General features: G+C 33.1%; 3 protein-coding genes across 3 annotated transcripts in view; 1 reads left to right on the forward strand and 2 right to left on the reverse strand.

Annotated features, from left to right (window-relative positions):
* LOC105166178 (pathogenesis-related protein 5-like) overlaps positions 1 to 568 on the forward strand; it is a 996-nt gene extending 428 nt beyond the window's left edge. Inside the window, exon 3 of the mRNA XM_020695256.1 lies at positions 9 to 568. Coding sequence (XP_020550915.1) covers positions 9 to 458 — 450 coding nt within the window. The 3' untranslated portion in view covers positions 459 to 568. The remainder of the gene's footprint in view (positions 1 to 8) is intronic.
* On the reverse strand, positions 1,974 to 9,404 carry LOC105166296. Its single transcript, XM_020695457.1, has 17 exons — positions 8,908 to 9,404; positions 7,763 to 8,119; positions 7,510 to 7,650; positions 7,116 to 7,248; positions 6,919 to 7,032; positions 6,744 to 6,817; positions 6,582 to 6,656; positions 5,859 to 5,951; positions 5,712 to 5,772; positions 5,283 to 5,615; positions 5,005 to 5,131; positions 4,823 to 4,922; positions 3,586 to 3,655; positions 3,270 to 3,422; positions 3,092 to 3,187; positions 2,679 to 2,998; positions 1,974 to 2,579 (listed from the first exon to the last, which is right to left on the reverse strand). Exons 1-17 carry the CDS (start codon positions 8,992 to 8,994, stop codon positions 2,397 to 2,399), a joined length of 2,517 nt encoding a protein of 838 aa, XP_020551116.1. The 5' UTR covers positions 8,995 to 9,404; the 3' UTR covers positions 1,974 to 2,396.
* LOC110012329 (calcium uniporter protein 4, mitochondrial-like) lies at positions 16,026 to 18,758 on the reverse strand. The gene is made up of 2 exons (XM_020695458.1): positions 18,171 to 18,758; positions 16,026 to 16,804 (listed from the first exon to the last, which is right to left on the reverse strand). The coding sequence occupies exons 1-2, from the start codon at positions 18,351 to 18,353 to the stop codon at positions 16,319 to 16,321; spliced, it is 669 nt and encodes a 222-aa protein (XP_020551117.1). The 5' UTR covers positions 18,354 to 18,758; the 3' UTR covers positions 16,026 to 16,318.

Here is a 20,597-nt window from a genome sequence, read left to right on the forward strand (position 1 = left end):
CTGGGGGGGCCACGCTCAAAGGCGGCGGCCGTGGCGGAGCGCCGCCTGTCAGCCTCGTGGAATTGACCATTAGCAGCCGCGGGGATAAAGACTTCTACGACGTCAGCTTGGTGGACGGGTACAACGTGGGGATAGGCGTGCGGCCGTCGGGTGGCTCTGGTGACTGCAAGTACGCAGGGTGCGTGGCGGACGTTAATGCGAATTGCCCGCAGGAACTGCAGGTGGTTGACGGCGGGGGTGCGGTGGTAGCGTGCAGGAGCGCTTGCGCTGCGTTCAACAAGCCGGAGTATTGTTGCTCCGGCGACCACGGGACGCCGGAGACATGTGGGCCGACGCAGTACTCGCTGATTTTCAAGAATGCATGCCCGGCGGCGTATAGTTACGCATACGACGATCAGACCAGTACATTCACTTGTACTGGTGCGGATTATCTCATTACATTTTGTCCGACAGCCTGATTTAAGGGTGTGTTTGGCTAAATAAACTCTGACGTCTTATAAGCTGTACTTGTTCTAGAAATAAATTTTTAAAATATTTAGACAAATAAAATACTAAAGCATTTGATATAATAAATTTTCTGTATTATTGTAATAATAAAAAAAGGCCATCAAATTATTAGAATTACGTAATTAATATATATATTTTATCATATCTATCTACCTAAAATCATTTTGAAATATTTTCATAATATATTACATATTAATTTAGCTTTTCAGATAGAATTTAAATGAAAAAAAAATTAATTACATGATAAGTAGTATTAATCAATGATTATGTAATAAGTAGATGAAACAATTGTAATAATTAGTTTAATATGATGGAACTGAATTCAATTAAGTATTTTATTTATTGAAATACGATTACAAAGGTTGCAAGTGAAGTCTATCTGGTGAAGTTGGAGAGATAAGAGGGGAGACATATGACAGAATCTTAGATGCAACCGATGTAGCAGAGTCGGTGTTGTTAAATTTTGATTGTTGTAAATCCAGTTTATTACAATAATATTATTCTTGTCCTGGATTCCTTGGTCTTTGGGTGGTGCCCCACTAGATTTATGAGCCACACCAGGTTTGTTTTCAGTGTAAATTGAAATTTATTATAATTATAAATAATATTTTTATTAATTAATTTTATATATATATATATATATTTAAATTTAATAAATGTCTAATAAATAACTCTATAAATATCCTAATAAATACTCCTGTTGCCGGAACGCATTATAAATATGTGGGTTAAATTATGGTATGTAATCATAAGGGACGGACTGTGTTTTTCTCGTAAGATAAAATATTGCATTCAATTAATTAGATGCAAATTATTTTAATTTTTTTTTATGTTTTTATGTGATTATTTTGTCTTATATTACAACTTGTGATTATGAAGATGATGATGAAAATTGTCTCTTAACAAATATAGAAAATTTGATTGCACGGTTTGATGTTCATTTAATATAAGCGTTCAAAGTATTATTAAAATATTGTATTTTGTTAGAGAGACTCCTAATGTATATGGTCATTAGACATAAATAACGTGTAATACAAGTTTAATCGTATTACATTACAAGTAGTAATTATCTTTTTCAATAGTTCAAATATTATCCTTTGTTCTTTTCATTGTGAAAATTTGAAATTAAATTAACAAAATAATTTATACTAATCCAATCAGACCCATTTGATTTAAACTCATTTTAGATCCGATCCAACCCACCCATTTACCACGTCTAAGAATTACAGCTACGAGCTCATAGTTATAATTCCAACAATCGAAGTGAACAGTTCACAGGAAGAAAAAAAAACTCCTATCGTCACGCCACCGCCACGACAGGGGTACTACAAACATAACATAGGTCAGCTCATAAAATGAAAAACTGACATCACTAAAAATTTCTTTTAAGTGGGAAAAACTCGAAATTCAATACTGATAACATTATTATGTATGTATAATCCAACAGTTGATAGCCCGTGTAGATATAAACTCGAAAATTGCACTTTAATCCTCCTATACAATTAAGCATATTAAGGAACAAAGACCAGAAGTTGGAACTGTACATTACATTTCATCAAGGCCTTAGGCCACGTTTACATTAATTACTTTCTGTCATCCTACTTTGTTTTCACTTTTTCCACTATTCTTACATCCTTAATTCTCTCTACATTGGGATTGGGCTTTCCTGTTTGGAACCCTAATCTCAACAATCATCTACTCCCAAACAATTTTGGCTTGGGGAAAATGAACTTTTGCACTAGTAAACCTGCAATTTCTGCCAAGTTTTTCCTACAAAGCCTACCCCACAAAAAATGGCAAGCTGTGCAAGGAAAAATGAACACTAAAGCTTTCTACAATATACATGATTCCTTGAGACGTGTCGTCGACTTGTTTTTTGGTGTTGGCCGTCACAACCATGAACTTAGTTCGCCCCAGCCGGTGCACAGACCTTCGCCCTCATCGTTGTTGCTGAATAAGGTTTGGTCTGAGCAATCAAGCGACGCCCCACATGCTACGTTATATGACTGGCATGCGGAGTGGCACACTCGTAGCCTGTTGTCTCCATCTTTGTCGCACTTTTGAATGGATATCTGGTGTGAATAGTTGAATTCAGTATAGTGAGTAAGAGGTAAACGTAACCCGTAAATCAACCAATATTAATAGATGAAATCAAGTTAGACGAAACTCACCCAGCAGGCTAATCGCTTAGCGGCTCCGTTGCAGTCTTTGCCCCGGATGTAATTTAGAAACTTCCGAGGACCTCCAGGAAACAACCTGTGGTAGTTGGGCATCACCACGACTTCTTCTAGCTGTTGTAAGATACTTAATTCACTGGGCGCACAATGCTGCCCTGAGATGTCTTTCTCCAGTACGTCTTTGCACACTGAGAGACTCGGGAGAAGCATGGAGCTGTTCTGGCATGTATAGCCCGCATAGTCGGAGCAACGAAACTCACAGACACCATTGTCACAGACCCCACCATGAAGACTACATTGCTCATCGCAAATAACTGTGCATCACATTTCTTAAGTTATGCACGTGGGAGAGAGGTTGTCGGACCCAATAAATAGGTTACGAAATATTGAATCATCGATAGCATTACCTGTAGAGCAGTCAATACCGGTGAAACCATTTTCACAATCACAAGCACCATCTTTAAGGCACTCACCGTGACCGTTGCAGTTGTTAGGACAAGAAACTGTAAATGAACGAAAAGAGTTGGGCGATAAGATTATAATTTGCAGTTAGGAAGGTGTGACAGGAAGGATTAATGCACTCACGCTGGCTGCAATCATGGCCCTCGAACCCCAAAAAGCAGTGACATCTTCCATCGATGCAATCACCATTAAAATAACATGAATTAGGACATTGACCAGATACAGGAACTGGATCCACATTGCAGAGTTCATGGTAAGCAGGGCAGATCAGTTCACCTACAGTTGGCCGAACCAAAGAATTAAGAAATAACAGTGAGTTTAAAGGGAACTTGACATAAAAATACACCATTGCATGTACACGTGCATTTCTATGTTCACAGGTACAGGCGTATTTGTGTGAATAAGAGACTACAAAGACCATGTAAACCAGAGCTATTACCGTTGAAGCCAGGAAACTGGATGGGTCCGCCAGACTCAGGACAGACTTTCCAAATGCCATCCACAGCAACCTAGGAAAACATCAAGAATTTACTCAGGAAAGGATCGAAGACATCTGCATGCCTAGTCTGGTGTCTGATGTTTAGACCCATGACGATATAAAAATTCTCAGAGCTATGATATTCTAGTTTTTGTTCTCTTTTCCATGATTAAAAGTTCACGACATATGTGGATGGCGAAGTTCCTGGTAAGCAAATAGTTTCAAAGTGAAGTTCACGAGGGGTAAATGGTAATTATTTTTCTTCTCACAAGTGTCTATACTTGAGCACTCTTTTGGTGTCTTACTTAATTTTGGTCTGCCATTAATTAATTATTTTTAACTTCTCTATTTATCATGGTTTTTCATAATTACCTTCTCGTAGTTATTTTTCTTTTCCCATGCAGCTTTTATTTCTTCAATATTATTTATTATCTTTGTTAACATTTTTTTATGAATAAAAATATTTATACTAACTTATTATCTTAATATATATTTTTAAGACTTTTTACTCTACAAAAATTAATAATACAATTTATACAAATATTTTATTTCAATTTATTTTTAAAAATTATGTACATACATAGAATGTGAACACTTACTAGTTCAATACAAAGCGTCAGAATACAACCCCAACATGCATCCCTTAATATGCAGATCAACTATTTTTTGCCATCAAGAAGAGATTCGAAGAACCAATTTCCATTCCAATTTAGTTTAGTCATGGATCAACTTAAAAAATAAGGTTAATTACACTTAGACTCCCTTCTAAAATTCCAAATTACATTTCCCCCCTCCCCAACCCAAAGTACCAAAATTACACTTACACCTCCTCCGAAAATTCACCATTTACACTTGACCCCTTTTCGTCAGGATTTGGAGAAAAATGTTGATGTTAGCAAAAAAAAAAGTTACTTAATTTTCAATTTTAACCCTCATTTAACATCCCCATGTAATTGTTTTGTATTTATAAGGAAAAAAATGTAACAATATTAACGTCACTCAAATTTATGTAATCTTTTTTTTGCTGACGTTATTTTTCGTCCAAATACTAACAGAAGAAGGAGGTCATGTGTAACTGAGAATTTTGAAACTTCTTTTGGGGAAATTTTAATTTCACATTTTCAGAAAGGGTCTAAGTGTAATTAACCCTAAAAGATAGCTACTAATACAAACAAGAAGCAAAATTCATGTACTTTACCTCGAGTGATTTGTTTATACACCTGTGCTGATAGCAACCATTTCCTTGGGTAGTAGAACCCCTTACAAACCCACTACGCACTAATGAAGAGGCCATGCACCTATATGCAGTGATACACGAAAATCAACATTTATTGTCTCTCAACTTCATAATTCCTCAAAACATTTTAAGGAAAATCTCACCTTGAATTGCTTCCTCGCACTTCGCCCAACATCCTATCAGGCGGCCGAGCACTATTGGTGTCCGTACATGAACCATCAGAGTAAGCTACAAAGTAAGTACAATAATCAGCCAATGATGACTGACCACCTGAAAAAACAAGAAAAAATGCAGTCAGCATTATGTAGCGCAGGGTCTTGACATAGTTGCAGAATTTGGAGAGAACAAGATATTGAAATAATTCTTGTAAACATGCAAAAATAGTACAGTTAAATACCATAAGGGCAACACAAGAACATACCTTTGTTAGCCTGTCGAAAATAGCGAGCCCACTGTGGAAGATCGCCACTGTAACTTACTATAGGACAGTAACCTTCTGCCTCCCTGTTATATGTACATCCAGAAAATTGTGTCGAGTTGCAATGATAAGCACCCTTCCAATGGTTGCAAGGAGAGGTAACAAACTCAGTTCCCTGGTTGCGACCCCATTCAAGATGGTCTGCCATACTGTAATTAGCACGGTACCATCCACTGTCCTCGAGTAAAGCAAGTGTCATTTTAGAAACTACAGATCTAGTATCAACCGATCCAGTCATAATCTCATTCATCAAAAGTCTTTTTTCCCAGTGAGACCCTGTGGCAAATTTATAATTACATACCGATTAGCAACAGCATACTTTGGCCTGAATATTCAAATCAATGTATTATAAAGAGAAGAAAAATGATTAACCTGATGTGCCACGCCCACCGCCATCTTCCAGCTCCAAACCAGTGAAATTCTCGGAGAACGACTGAAAACAACAAGTTTATTAAGTTCAGCTCATATGAGTACTATCTGACTACATCTCAAAGCAGAGAGAGAGAGAGAGAGAGCTACCCCATAGTGATGGCGTGAGTGCATGATAACTCGAGGAAGCACCACTCTTGTTACTGTTCGTCCAAGTCTTTCATCCATGGCTTGTTCAGTAACCTACAAAGAAATATAATAAATTAATTGGAGTGTAAAGAAATATGTAGATTGTAACTATGTGAAAATCTTAAGGAGAATCTTTTCCCCTCAGTCTCATACTTAATGCATTTCTTCTGTTGGGTTAGATTTATTACTATTTCATTCAGGTGAAAAAGAAAGTGCTATTCCTTGTTAGAAGAAGAACACTAAATCATAGAGAGCAAATTGAACTATATCAAACGAAATCTGACATACGGGTAACAAAATGAGCAACTCGGATGTGTGGCACTTTAATCATCAGAGAAGATAGTTTTACATAATATGTGCATATGGGCAGTAAACTACCAAATTTTCGTGAAAACAATTGAGGTTTCATTCGATGAAATCTAATCAAGTTTTTGCAAGCGCCATATCAAACCCAAATTTTATCAACAAAATCTCTTCACCCAGAGAAAGCAGGGGCATTCAGCAAGGGTCTATCTGCTTCTTTCTTGTTAGTAAAACAAGAAAAACGAATCACTTAGGACTTCTGAGTATGCATATGGGTAATTACACTTCTTGAATATGATGACAATGGATTACAATTTCTTTGTTAGAAAAGAGAATATGGAAACTTAAATGCACAGTTACAGCACCCAATACACAACTTACCCGAATACGCCTTCTTTTTCTCTCATCCCGAAAATGAGCAAACGCATGGGGATCAAACCCAAGGACATGCATGACCTACAAAATCAAATACTTCATTGATTTTAATAAGCAGGCACCTCCTCGACTTTGCAACTTTTTATTAATGTGGCTGCAATAACTCACCTCATGAATAAGTGTGGCAGAAAGCAGAGTTTCTGCTTCAGCAGTCAAGTGGCGGGGTGCAACATTTACATGGCCTGGATGCAAAGAATTAATTTCTAAGCAAACTTCCTCCCAAGAAGTTGGTGAAAAATATCAGACAAGAATTCTGCTCATTCAAAAATTTAAGAAAGAATACCAGCAATAGCACGGCCCCATTGATCACGTTCACATGCCACTGCCCATGCCAGAGTGTTGCCTGTTGTCGGTCTTGTTGTAACCAAAAGAACTAAATCCGCATCAGCAACGCCCTCTAAAAAGATGGAAAGTTATAATTAACAATAGCAGCAGTTTAAGACAAGCAGATAGTTAATAAGTTTTTCACAAGAAACGTACCTTCCACATATTCCCTAGGAAGTTGCACGCCTCCATCTTGACCACATGCAGAATATCCACTCAAACGCAAATTCCCCCTCACAGGCTCAACAGATAAGGCTCTTCTGAACCAATCGGCAGTCTGCCCAAGAGCCTGCAGGAAACTCAGTATGTTAGTTCGTTTCAACTAGACTCTTGAATGGTGCAAAATTCCATCATTAAATGAGTACTCAATTTATATAATGTCACACAACATATTTATTTCTCTAGTTATCAGTCTGCACGTGCAGCATGAGGAGAGGACCAGGATAGTATCTCTTAATCAATCTCCATCTGTGTGTTCATGACTCTACCATCTCTCTAAGGTAACAATTAAAACACCACACGACAAAGGAATACTAAGTAGGAAATTAACCTTTCGAAGGCGATGCTTTTTGTCCTCCCCAGCTATATCATCCAGTGTACAATTGTACCAACAATCACCATAAATTGGAGGATCCCCATGTGGGTTACAAGAAGGAGTACCAGAGAAAGAAGCACCGGTTGGTTCCCCTAGCTGGCAAAGAAGATATAGGAGCAAAATGAGGGAAAGAAAGAACCAATATTAATCCAAAGTTGAGAGTTCTTCCAGAAAGCAAACTTTTCATGTCTAAATTGCAAGCACTTGCCTTAACTATGTCCCCCACACTCCGGCAGTCTCTATCCGATGAATGACCAACGGCATCATAATTCAGATAAATCCTAATAGGTTGCTTAGCATTGTTTTGCTGCTTTGACAATTCAGACACACCAAGCAATGCCCTTCCTCTTCGTTGAAGGGACTTGGAATCATCAGGCTCGACATAGGTCTGAGGGGAGAAAGAATACACCTTGCGACCAGGTCTTTTCCTTTGCTCAATAATCTGATCGTGAATGCAAGAATGCGTTACTATAGTTTCTTTGTCCCACCCAATTCCTTGCCTTTGCAATCCGAACTCTTTCGCCGTTGCCAAAGCAACTTCCAAAAGCAGCAAAACCAATAAAACCTGAATGATAGACGGAGATAATGACTTCAGAAACACAAAAAAAAATCAATTAATTAGTTTATGTGTGAGCTGACTTTTTAAGTTATCATTGTACGAGAGTGAATCATTCCAAGTAGAAATTGTTACAATAAATCTAACTTTTCAGGAATTACTTGAATCAGAATTCAGGAAAATCAGAACTCCATAATTTTAGTAGAGCAAAAGCCCATCAAATTAATCAAACAATACCTCCTTTACCCAAAATCATTAACATAAAAAGCATGACCGATGATGGTAGACACCTTTCAAGAAAGTTTAAATCTACCGAGATCGAACAGACAACAACAGTAAGTCATTGAAGCACACAGTTATATCAAAATATAGTAAGAAAAACACACAAAGAACAAAGTAAGTTCTCACACCATTGAATCCGGAAAGGAATTTCTCCAAGAACATGGAAATGCAATAATTATTATCTCATCTTTAAAGAAAATAACAAAACCCAGTCACAGAATCACACTATCAAATTCACCAAAAATAGAAGAAACAGAGAAACACAAATGTTGCAACTCTTAATTGGAGTTGGAACTGAAGAGTAACAGCTCAAAATCTGAGAAAAGTTCTCCAATTTCCATCCCCGCCCCCGGCATTATCTTTTTGCTCATCCAAACAGCCTTCGGTACAAACTTTCCTACCGCTATAGCTCATCAACACAACCTCAATCTTTTGCACACAAAAATCAGACAATTTCATAAAAAAGAAAAACACCCATTACAAAAAAAAGAGCAGTAAGACTGAAAAAAACTAACCTTTACACAAATGACAGCAAAATTCAGTTCAAATCTTTGGAGTAAAGAAACCTCGGCACATCGGTTACAACGAATCCTCAACTCCATGGAACGGCGGCGCTTAATGTGAACAAACTCGATTCCATCAAACCGCCCGCGCTTCCCCGATCGGCACCCAACCGTAAAAAAACCTCAAAACACTCCGCATTATACGCGACATACACAAAAACCCAGAATTAAAAAATCCTCAACACTCCACAGAAAATGACAAAATAGATTTCAGCTTCCAAAAATTAGAGGTCTCTCTCCCTCGTTCCGCGTGAAGCCAGCCAGCACACTGTTCTTCTCAATCTCACACTGTAACAAAACTCACAAATACTCAGTTCCAAGTGATTATTACACAGTCTCAAGGAAACACAGGTGATGAAAATTTGTTGATATTAAATATAAGTAAATAAAGAAAGCTGAGAATTGGTGGGGTGGGTAGAGTCAGATGAAATTTTTGTGATTCGGCAAATATGTACATTTCAATTCTCTTTTATTTATTTATTTAATATTGTGTGTGCGTTTGCGCGTTCTTTATCAAAATTTTGGTTATTTTTTATGTGTTGGAGACTGTATACACTTGTATGTATATATATATATATATATATATATCTGGACAAGATAGGTTTAGATATTGCTTTTCTAGAAAGGGGTTCTTGTTATTACATACATACAAATATCATAGATTTTGGTTTGGTTTCTAAGATTTGGAACATTACTGATATACCCATCTCAATTTGCTTCAACTTTTAGATAGATATTGCATGCTATCTATAATTTTCAAGTCATGTTTTTAACTTTCATGTATGAATGAAAAGAAAATTTTTAGAGAAATATGGTCCAAATCTTGTAAATTTGTATGGTATACAACCAAATTATTTAGGTCTTATGTATACATATATATATATATATTTATTTTGAAAGGAAGATTTTACGTATATTTAAACAACACAAGTATATAAATTTTGCCGATTTTTAAAAGAGGAAACACATGAATTTCCTATTTAATTAGCGTCAAAAGCAAAAATGATGAACCAATTTCTAAGTGTTTGGATGGGCTGATAAGTTTTTTAAAATATTTCGTAAGATATTTTAGAATTTATAAGATGTTGCATAGTATTTTTTGGCAATTTTTTTTAAAAAAATAAAAAATAAAATTTTCGAAACTGATAAGCTCTTTTTGAGAAAAAAACAAAGAAGAAGATGTTCTTGGCTTATTTTCAAAATTTTAATAAATTAGTTCAATTTTCTTTGAAATTTGCAATTCCATAATTTTTTATTATGATAAATATTTTGGTCATATTTACAAAGATGACTAATAATTGTTGGACAGTTGCAGTTGATTAATATTCGTCTATAATTTTTATTTTTACTTGTAATACTTAGCTCCCAATATAAAACATATAATTTATCAGAGAAGTAAGTATTTTTTATTTTGGAATGTTTTCTTAATGTGAAAATTACTGCTGATTTAATTAGCATAATGTTAGTTGATTTGGTTGACCAAGAGTGGCTCCAATAATTAAAATATTACCAGGAAATTAAATGCTTCAAGATCAACATATTAAAATATGGTTCAAGAATAACAACCACATGGGATGGGATTAAACTTTCATCCTCAATCTCCACTATATAAAATATTGTATTTGTTTGATTTCCGAAATTCTTGCAACATAATTTTACTGTAATACATTTGATGCAACATGCGATGCGATCGATGATTCATCGCACGATATATTATCTGTTATGATATTATATGAGCTTTACGATTTTTTGTCTTGAAAAAGTTACTAGTTAAAAGGAGACCTTGAGAGCTTTAGTTATCCAAACTTTTTATTTACAACCAATATAAAATGTGTCTATGTTTTGCCAATATTTATTCATTCAATTGATAAAAAATTGGGTCAATTTTTATTATACATGTTAAAATTTTAATTTTTTTTCCTATTATTATATTTTTATAAACGATTTATGATCAATGTAGTTTGACTTTGGATCAAACCCAAATCTAGAACTACTTGGGATGAGAAAACTAATGGACAATCTTTATTCGGCCAAGGCTGAAGTTGAGGTCTCATATATAAATACAAAATTATGATTTCGAATTTTGTCATACATGTGGATATATTTCATTTTAGGTAAGTATTTATCTTATTTTATGTAAATTATTTATTTATTATTATTAGTCAAATTGATGTAGTTGCTTAGTATATTGAGATAATTTATTTATTATTATTAGTTAAAAAAAAATCTTTGGTTGGATGTGGGGTAGTTAGATTTGGTATTTTTTGCTACCTAAAACCAATTAATTTCACAATATTTATTCTTAAAACTTTGACCTTTTCTCCCTATCTTGGCCCACACTTGGACCAACACTAATTATGGGTTAGTTTAGTTGTTAATTAAAAATTTTGATGTGCTTGTTTAATGACTTTGGTCAGGGTACAGCTCATTAATCTACACTAATTATTTATTTAAATGCTTAATTAAATTAAATTGGTTAATTATCATGATTGGGACAATATTATTTTATGACATTGAAAGCCACAAATCATACCAATGTGACGGGGTTTCAATTAAGTTATATTAATTATGTATTTCTTGGTATTTTCTATATGAATTGGGTAAGACCCATATTTTGAAATATATATATTTTTAATTGAATATTATTTATTACATTATCCCATATGTTTAAATTTAAAATTTGATGAAATATATATCCTTAATTTCAAATCAACTAATATAGTCGGAATAAAATAATAATAAATTACTATATAGGTAAATATATACCTGATGTGCTTCGTGATGAGATCGGTATCTAGTTGCACGAAATATTATTCGCTTTGTACTTATATGAACTTCATGGTTTTTGTGCTCCCCCACACCCAACCCTAAAAAAGTGTATTGTTAGGATATGAGCATTGGGGCTTGTAAGTCACTCAAAACCTTCGTCTATAATATACACGAGACGTGTACCTACATTATCAGCCCCAGATAATGGGCTTGAAACGAGCACATGACGTCTTACTCACATAATGCACCAAATATCGTGGCTTGTGAAAAAATTGGCGTCCTATTGCATAAGATATTATTTGCTCTTCTTCGTGTGAGCCTTTTGGTTTTATTTTAGAAAGACGCATCGCTAAGAAAAAGAGATATAAAGACTTATAAGCCCCTCAAGGTCCCCATCTGCAATTGATGCTATGCGCATGCACACATCAATATCCATATTCATGAGATTCGAACCTACAACATCATGGTTTTGAAACCTCATCCTTACAATTTTTATAGTTTGAAACCTTTCAGTATCCTAAATTATAATAATCCACAATTGGGACTTGAATCAAATGATCATTTATTATGTGATTGATTATTTTTTTAAAGTTATACATTAATTATAAAATATAAGTATTACACATAATTTATATATTTCTCCACGTTTTCTTGTCAAAACGGCCATATATTTTACGATTGCAATTCTTGAATGCAAACTAAATACATCAGATCGAAACTCCTATCGACACTATCATACAACCGTGATAAAGATGCCAAATTCAAGCTTAATAATTAATATATACAAAAAAATCATCATAAATATGGCAAAATAAATAAATAAACTAAATTCATAATCGACAGTACTCGCAATGATTGAATAAAATTAAAATTGGGATCATTAAATTTCCTCAATTTTAGATGATTGGGAGACATAATGTAAGTTGTGCATGCAATAATAGAGTGTGACAACTAACATGATCATGAAAGGATATGACCCTTAGTAGATATATAGCAAAAATTCAACAGATTGATAGGGCCTTAGTGTTTGGATAGGGTGCATATTTATTAATTTATAGTCACTTTCTGTCCTGCAAAATAAGTTTATTGTCGATCTACGTAGGGGAATTATATGTAAATTTAAATATTTTTTTTATATGTAGAAAATTCTGTGAAATTATTAAAATATTATTTTATTTAGGAAAAAAATGTAATTTTAGTCCTATAACTTATGGAGCGGCATGTTTAGTCCTGTACGAATTGATTTTCGCAATTTAGTAATGTAACTTTAAAAATTTGGCAATTTTTCATCCTTTTCTGGCTCATTTCAGAAAATTACATGTCATGTATACATGACTCAATTAAATTGCATTTTTAGTCTTGTAAGTTATGGGACATTGACATTTTTAGTCCTATAACTTAGGGGAGTTGGCATTTTTTGTCCTGCATGAATTTATTTGCAAGACTAAAATTGCAAATAAATTATAACTTCCCGCCAAATTGATCAGAAAAGGATTAAAATTACCAAAATTATAAAATTACAGGATTAAATTACAAAAATTAATTCATACAGGACTAAAAATACCACATCCCTTAAATTAGAAGACTAAAATTACAAAATTTTCTTTTATTTATAAGGATTTTTATCCAAACAAATGGAGACAACACTACACATACAATACCCGTTCTGTTTTATTTTTTAGATACCCGAAATAATTAGATCCGGTTTGAATCTTACCTATGTTAAAATGAATGAAGTAATTAAATATTTTTTATTATAATAATATCACCATATATTAGTCGAGCTTCATTAATTGAAAATTTTATGTATTTTTTTATTTTCTTATCATGTTGTATTAAAAATAATTTTATCCGAAACTTAATTTGGAGTTGTCACTACGAAAATAAAGATGAAAATTCTGGGATCTTTTTTCAAATATCAATCTGTAAAACAAAATAAATTAATAAACTATGTACACAATTCAAGAATTTTAGATGACAAGTAAATCGAGTTAATTGATTTATTACTGAACATGTATAAACATAAGCAATATGTTGCTTATAGTACTTACATTTTTTTTTAAATATATACTAATTGTCGCGGCATGACGTCCTATGTGTAAAATAAATAATCTTTCAATTTTTAAAATATATTTTAATTTCCCAACAAGTGAATGGTAAAAGTTTAATTTAGAGTGGTGGAATTTTCTATTATGTTTTGGTATCACATTGATGCCTTCCTACATTATCTTTCAAAATCCAAAATTAAGAAGTGGGCCCCCGCTTAGTCTTGCCAACAGGTCTAAACCTTGCTTGTCCAACATAGGGCCCACAGTTGAAGGGTACTGAGCCCATTTTTCATCAAAATAAGACTAATATACCAGTATTAATAAATAAGGCTTAATCAACAAGCACAAACAGCACACAACAGGATTGTTATGGCACCTGACTTGTATATGTCAAGGGTCATGTTACCCTAAAAACTCTCCAACTAACGGTTCGCTCGTTGCGACTAGCTGGATAGAGCAGCTAGTAACCAACCTCCATGTTTCTTGGGTTGACTGGACAAGACCCATTCAAACGACTATAACTTTTAACAGATTGCGAAATCATATATGGATGCTCTTAATTGACAGCAAACATCCAAGGTATTTTATTGATAAACTAAAAAAATAATCCCCAACTCTTGAATCTTGTCCATTTCCCTCTATAAATAAAGGTATTGTAGCAATCAAAAGGTAAGCCATTCTGATTCGCTTGATCACTCGCACTCAACTTACATTCTCTCACGAACAGGAATGCTACAAGCCCCTTGCTCATTTCTACATGCTACGAGCTTATTTTAGCTTCCATTTTTATATTCAAGCATTCCACATCACTTACTTTGGTATTGTCTCGAAACATTTCAAGTTCTTCCCATTTTTTTTTTCAATAATTCAGTTACTAACTTAATATTAGAATGTTAATTGTTGTTTTGCTAGTTAGTCTTCAAGAGATCTTAGAATTTCTACGAAAATTCTTCGACCATTGTGGCACTACTGAATCTGAGTAAGCATGACACATTAATATTACATTAATATATATTTTATATGCTTTGTTTTTAAAAAAAATTAAAAGAATTACAATTATAAAATTTACATCATGATTTCAAGTACTAACAGTTGCTACAATCAATATCAAATAACATAACTATCAACAGTTGCTATTAAAATAAATAGATAACTACTATTAATAAATCAAAAAATACTTATATATTGATGAGATTTAAATTCATAATTTTATTATTATAAAATCTCAACTCCGTCGACTAAAATAGACTTCAATTGTCCTAATATTCAAGAACCAAATTAAAAGAACAGGTCCCTCCTTCATATGGAAGCATTATTGGCCCTATTAGCTGCCTCTACTTTATCAGTCAGTGTCTGGTGGTGGGTCACTATGTGCATGTGATTAATCTCAAAGGGGTAGTAGCCCTTATGGTGGATGATAACCTTGTCCTTCTTCTTCTCATGCTTTCAAATATTTTATAAGATGTTTGGGAGTTTATAGTATGAGCAAAAGTGTTGAATAATTTTATTAGAAGAAGAGTTTATAAGATTTAAAAATAAGAAATATATAAACTCATTTAAGAACAGTTTATAAGAGTTTCCAATTTCATTTTAAGATATTGACGCTCATTTAATTTTGATCATATTAATTACAGAATTGTCATTATTGATATCTTATAAGATTTTTAATCTTTTTTTTATTCGGCCACTTGTAGAGTTTATTTTTTGAATAAGATTTAATGTTGGGTAAATTACAATAATTTCTCCTGAGTTTGGCATAATTATGAATATCCCCTTATTGTTTGAAAATTATAAAAAAAAACCCTGATATTTGGTTAAATTATGTAATTTTTGGATGGAGGTATGAAATTATCATTTTGTCTTTATCGTACTTTTTTTATTTTTTTTAAAAAATATAAAATTTATAAAATAAATTAGATGGGGTGAATGAAAAGATTTGAAAAAATATAAAAAATTATCCATTCAGTCCATAAAAAAATATTTTTTTAAGTATATAAAAATATAATTCTTTTAGTCCACCAGGGCATTTTAGTCAGTTTATCATAAAGAATAGATGAAAAACTGATGGAGTCTAATAGATTAGGTTAATTCTTAGACGGACGTTCAAATCAATGAGGTATTAGTAATTTTTCAAACAATAAGGGTATATTCGTAATATGCCAAACCTCAATGGACATTGTTGTAATTTACCCTTTAATATTTTATAACTTGAGAAATATATTATTAGATGTATAAGGTTTATAAATATGCTCGGAACTCAAAATGTCTTTGCTGCATTATACAAATCCGTGCAAAATAAACATTTTTAGAAAATGTAACTAGAGTTTGAGCTAAGAGAAGGAAGTTGTTTATGGAGCGAGTTTGAGTTGTGCGATCTTACATGCTCCACTCCACAAACCTAATACCCCAATCCTACAGAAAGAACCAATCCAACGGACGAGAGTGAGACATAATTTACGTTTCTGTTTATAGAAAAGAACAACAGAAACTCACTTCATTCTTTACGTACAAGCTCAAAACCACCGTTCCTAATGTCTATGTACAACTCAACCATGAACAGAGCCAAAAACCGCTCCTCGTACATGATCCAAACGCTCGACAACGTTCACGTTGTCTCGTTTCTCGCGATAAAAAACCTCGCACAGGTGATTATACCTCTCAAGATCAAAGTTGTGGGCTTTCATAAGCTTGTTTTGCTTGAGTTTGAACCTGCGCTGGAAATAGCCCTCAAAGGAGGGTTCTTTTGAGGTCCTCAAGAAGAAAGCATAGGCCAATGCAAAGTGAAGTGAGGTCACAAAGAAGCAAATGGGCTCCATCACATCCCAGCTTAGCTCCCAAAATGTCAGCCTCATGAAGCCCAATGTTTGAACGAACCAAAAGCCCAGCCCACAATACAGCTCTCCCCGCACGATGGACCGGGCTTTCTTGTCGATTCGGGCCTTTTCGTTTTCCAGATTGTCCAGCTCTTTCCTTCTTGGGTCGTTTGGCATAGCTATTGATTGGGAAATTAGTTCCTCCATTGATTTGGCCACCTAGTGATGATCATAACAAAATAAATTAGTTCGGAAAAAATAAGATTTTAATTCGGATCAAGTTTGATTGTAATTAATCAATTAATCACACGAAAAACATTATTGCGTGCTATATATACTCCTTAATCTATAATCTGTTCAGATAAACTACCCATGCATTTTGCATAATAATAAAAACCACTATAATCACCAAAAAATAAAAGTAATTTATGTAATGTATGGACGATTTTGGGGTATATGTCTAATTTTTAAAAAATACGGTCGCTTGTTTAAATTATAATGATATTTTTTAATGAGTTTATATATAATTACTCAAAATACAATAATAGTTTATACAAATAGACCATAAATCAAAGAGTCATATAACAAATGTAACCCATAGTGTAATTTGTTTGGGCTCCGTCTCCTTCAATAGACTATTTTAGTGAGGTAATTGCATTTTAGTCCCTGTAATAACCCTAATAGATAAATGACCACCGTGTCTATTATTATTTTCATAAGGGACCCTCTTGCAATTAACCTTATACGAGTAGAAAAGTAAACTTTATTAATAAATGAAGTAATGAAACTTTTATTTTATCTTACAATATTTCAATTAAATTATTATCTAATAAAATGTCTTCTGACTTAGCTGATTTTGAGGAAGGGAACAAGGGATTTAGAAATTATAAACACGTTTCATCGTTCATGCATGTATGTATGTCCGAGAAACACGATTCCTAGTCCCCAGGATCAATTTATATTGTCGGGCAAAATGACAAAATTCACCTCTTCAGGTTTCTTGTTCCAAAGTCAGATCCCACAAATCCTAGACAATAAACCTAAGGTCAATTTCGGGTGTCCACACACAAAATTCCAAGATTCATAATCAACCCTACAGTCTTGTCACTTGTAACTGCTACACATTTTCTGTTTTCTTATTTTCTTCGGATCGATTTTTCCTTTTTCTTTCTTAAAAGCTATTCATCTCTTACTCCATTTTAAATACAAACGACACATATGTATTAAAAGCTATGTGATGTATGTACCTTGAATGAGATAGAAAATAAAATATGATTTGTAAGAAAATTCAGTACAATTTTTTTTGTTAGTTCACAGCATTGATATCTTTATTTTTAGTTATCAATTTTGATCTTTTTTCTTTTATTTAAAATAAATATGATAATTCTAAATTAATATTGTTATTTAAAAAATTATAATTATTTTTTAAAGTTAATGTGTCCCAATATAATAATACAATCGTTAATTTTATGAAATATTTAAATAATTAAAATTATTTATAATAATACCAAATTTTAAAAGAGTGCGTTTAATTTATCCTGCAAAATTAAGTTAAATTTAAGTCAAGATTTATATATGTATATACCTGATCTGGCCGGAGAAAAACGACACCACCCAGGACGATGACGTTTTGGGATTCATCCAACGCTTTGGCAAACTCCAAGCCCGTTTCTGTATTCCCGCAGACGTCACAGCACACCCGTAAATACTCACCGTACGGTATCGTACTCGCCGGAATATTCCTCAACTTTTCTCTAACCTTCTCCATCTGTACAAACCTCAGCACCCTCTTCGCGTCCCCAGCACCCACGCGAAACCCTTCCTCCGTCGGGAGAGGCCCCGCCGCTGGAGAAAGCGGCGGAAGAATCTGGCAGGGGCGGAGTCCGGTGAGGTGAGGTACTCGCGGCGGAAGTTGGCTTTGGCCGCATGCAGCGGCGGAACGGGCGAGCGTAGAAGGGTGGTGATCGGAGGTGGAGAGTCTGGGGTGGTGGCGCCGAACAAGCGCTTCGAGAGTGTTGTGCGAAGCGCCATTTTCAGGGTTATAGAGAGAGAGAGAGAATTGAAGTGAAAGGGGATAAAATCGCCGGTGGTGGATGATGGAATGTAGATGGGGATATATATAGTGCTCCGAGGTTGGAGGAGGAGAGAGGAGAGAGAATCTTTTAGAGTCTGTTGATGTGGAATCTGCGGGATGATTCATTTAATCTAAGCCTTGAAATGTTATTCACCTTTAATAATATATTTAACTCTATCTTAATAATAGTTGTTGATTAAATATAATTATCTGATATTAATAATTAAAATATAATTATAAATAATTATTAAATATAAAATACTTGATATTAATAATTTGCAATCAATATACTAAAAAACAATATACATTTTTAAATTATATTTTTCAAAATACATGTTAATTACTTATTAATATTATAACTTTACGACTGCTATGCATAACATAAAACTAGAAAAAAATGCTGTTTTCGTCTAATAATTTACGAGTTTAATACATTTAATTTTATAGAATAAAAAATTATAGTATTTTTATCTCATAAGAAAAAAAATTATGGCATATTTAATTTCATAAAATAAAAGAATATTTTTTATTTCAAATGCTATAATTTTTTAGTCTATAAAATTAAATATGTTAAATGCTAATAAAAAATACAATATCCTTTATCGTATGAAACCAAAAACCTAATTTTCCCATTAAAAGTGTTATAAAGTATCCTCATTGCAACATATTGTATTTGGACCGACTTCGTTCAAAAATGAAAAATTTGCTCTCGATTGTATTTTATATTACAATCTCGGCATATTAAGGTAATATAATAATTTAAAATTATATTCAAAAAATTAAAAAGATTTTTTTTAAAAAAATTAAAAGTTGTATTCAACGTATATCGCACATTTTTTATAATAATAAAACATAAAATATATGATATACATACATTTTAAATTTGATAACGAGATAATATATATAAAATATAATGTATTTTCAATTAAGTTAATTTGTCAAAATTTGAAACGTATTTATAACCATACGTACCGCCTCTTATTAATGTTTTCAGATGGCATATTGTTCATAATGTTGATTGAGATTTATACAAATTATATAGTTTGCATTTTAAATTGATAGTTGTTTTATTATTATATTTTTGCTTAATTATGAAAAAGTAACATTATTGAAGCACATAATATTTTATAATTGACAAATTAATAAAATCCAAGAGTTTTTTCAAATTTACTCCTCATTAGTGGAATATTCCGTCCATTTAATTAAATTTCGTTAAAATTTAATGGTTAGACCATAGTAAAATCTATTTAAATAATGAACTAGTACAAGGTATGGGACAGAAATAGGGCAAAAAATGATTGACAATTTCGTTCATGATTTATGCTTGTTGTGTGATTTATATAGGTCTAGTATTTGTAGCAACCATGTTAATGTCACATAGTGGACTCGTTGATCCATACATGGGACTTTCATAGGGATAATCAAGTAAAAAATACGTTGATTTTTGTCCTATTTAGACCTCTATTTCACTTATCGTTTACCAATGATTCATGGTGTTGGAAATATATACATATGCTCTATCACAAATTGTAATATCATATTTTTCATGTGTGCATGCGACTTTTAACAAATTTTTATTTAGAAAATCATTGAGCATCTTGGATATTTTGGTGTGTGATGGAATAGGCCCTTGGGGTGAAATTCTTAAGAATGAATTTTATATATTCCTGATTTGGAGAATAATTCTGGTGGATAATTGGATTATTGGATTAAGAATTTCTCACTAAATTAAAATATTATGCGGATTTAAAAATATTGAATTTAAGGAATTTGTTTTTGGGTCGCATCAACTTCAGAACACGCCACATGTACAAAGATTACATTATTTCACTTATTTAATAAAAATTATACACTATATATATATATATATATTATAGGAATAATTGCACTTTCCTCCCCTCTCTTGAAGTTCGATGTAATTACATGTAAACTCCTTGT

Source organism: Sesamum indicum, linkage group LG7 (assembly GCF_000512975.1).
Source record: "Sesamum indicum cultivar Zhongzhi No. 13 linkage group LG7, S_indicum_v1.0, whole genome shotgun sequence".
NCBI lineage: Eukaryota > Viridiplantae > Streptophyta > Magnoliopsida > Lamiales > Pedaliaceae > Sesamum > Sesamum indicum.

Coding starts and splice junctions, on each gene's coding strand:
- LOC105166296 (XM_020695457.1), bottom strand. CDS start 8,994: ATGGAGTTGAGGATTCGTTGTAACCGATGTGCCGAGGTTTCTTTACTC. Junction 7,651..7,762: donor GTGTGGGGGACATAGTTAAG/GCAAGTGCTTGC, acceptor CTTCTTTGCCAG/CTAGGGGAACCAACCGGTGC. Junction 5,616..5,711: donor CGGTGGGCGTGGCACATCAG/GTTAATCATTTT, acceptor AATTTGCCACAG/GGTCTCACTGGGAAAAAAGA.
- LOC110012329 (XM_020695458.1), bottom strand. CDS start 18,353: ATGGAGAAGGTTAGAGAAAAGTTGAGGAATATTCCGGCGAGTACGATA. Junction 16,805..18,170: donor TTTTTCTCCGGCCAGATCAG/GTATATACATAT, acceptor GATCATCACTAG/GTGGCCAAATCAATGGAGGA.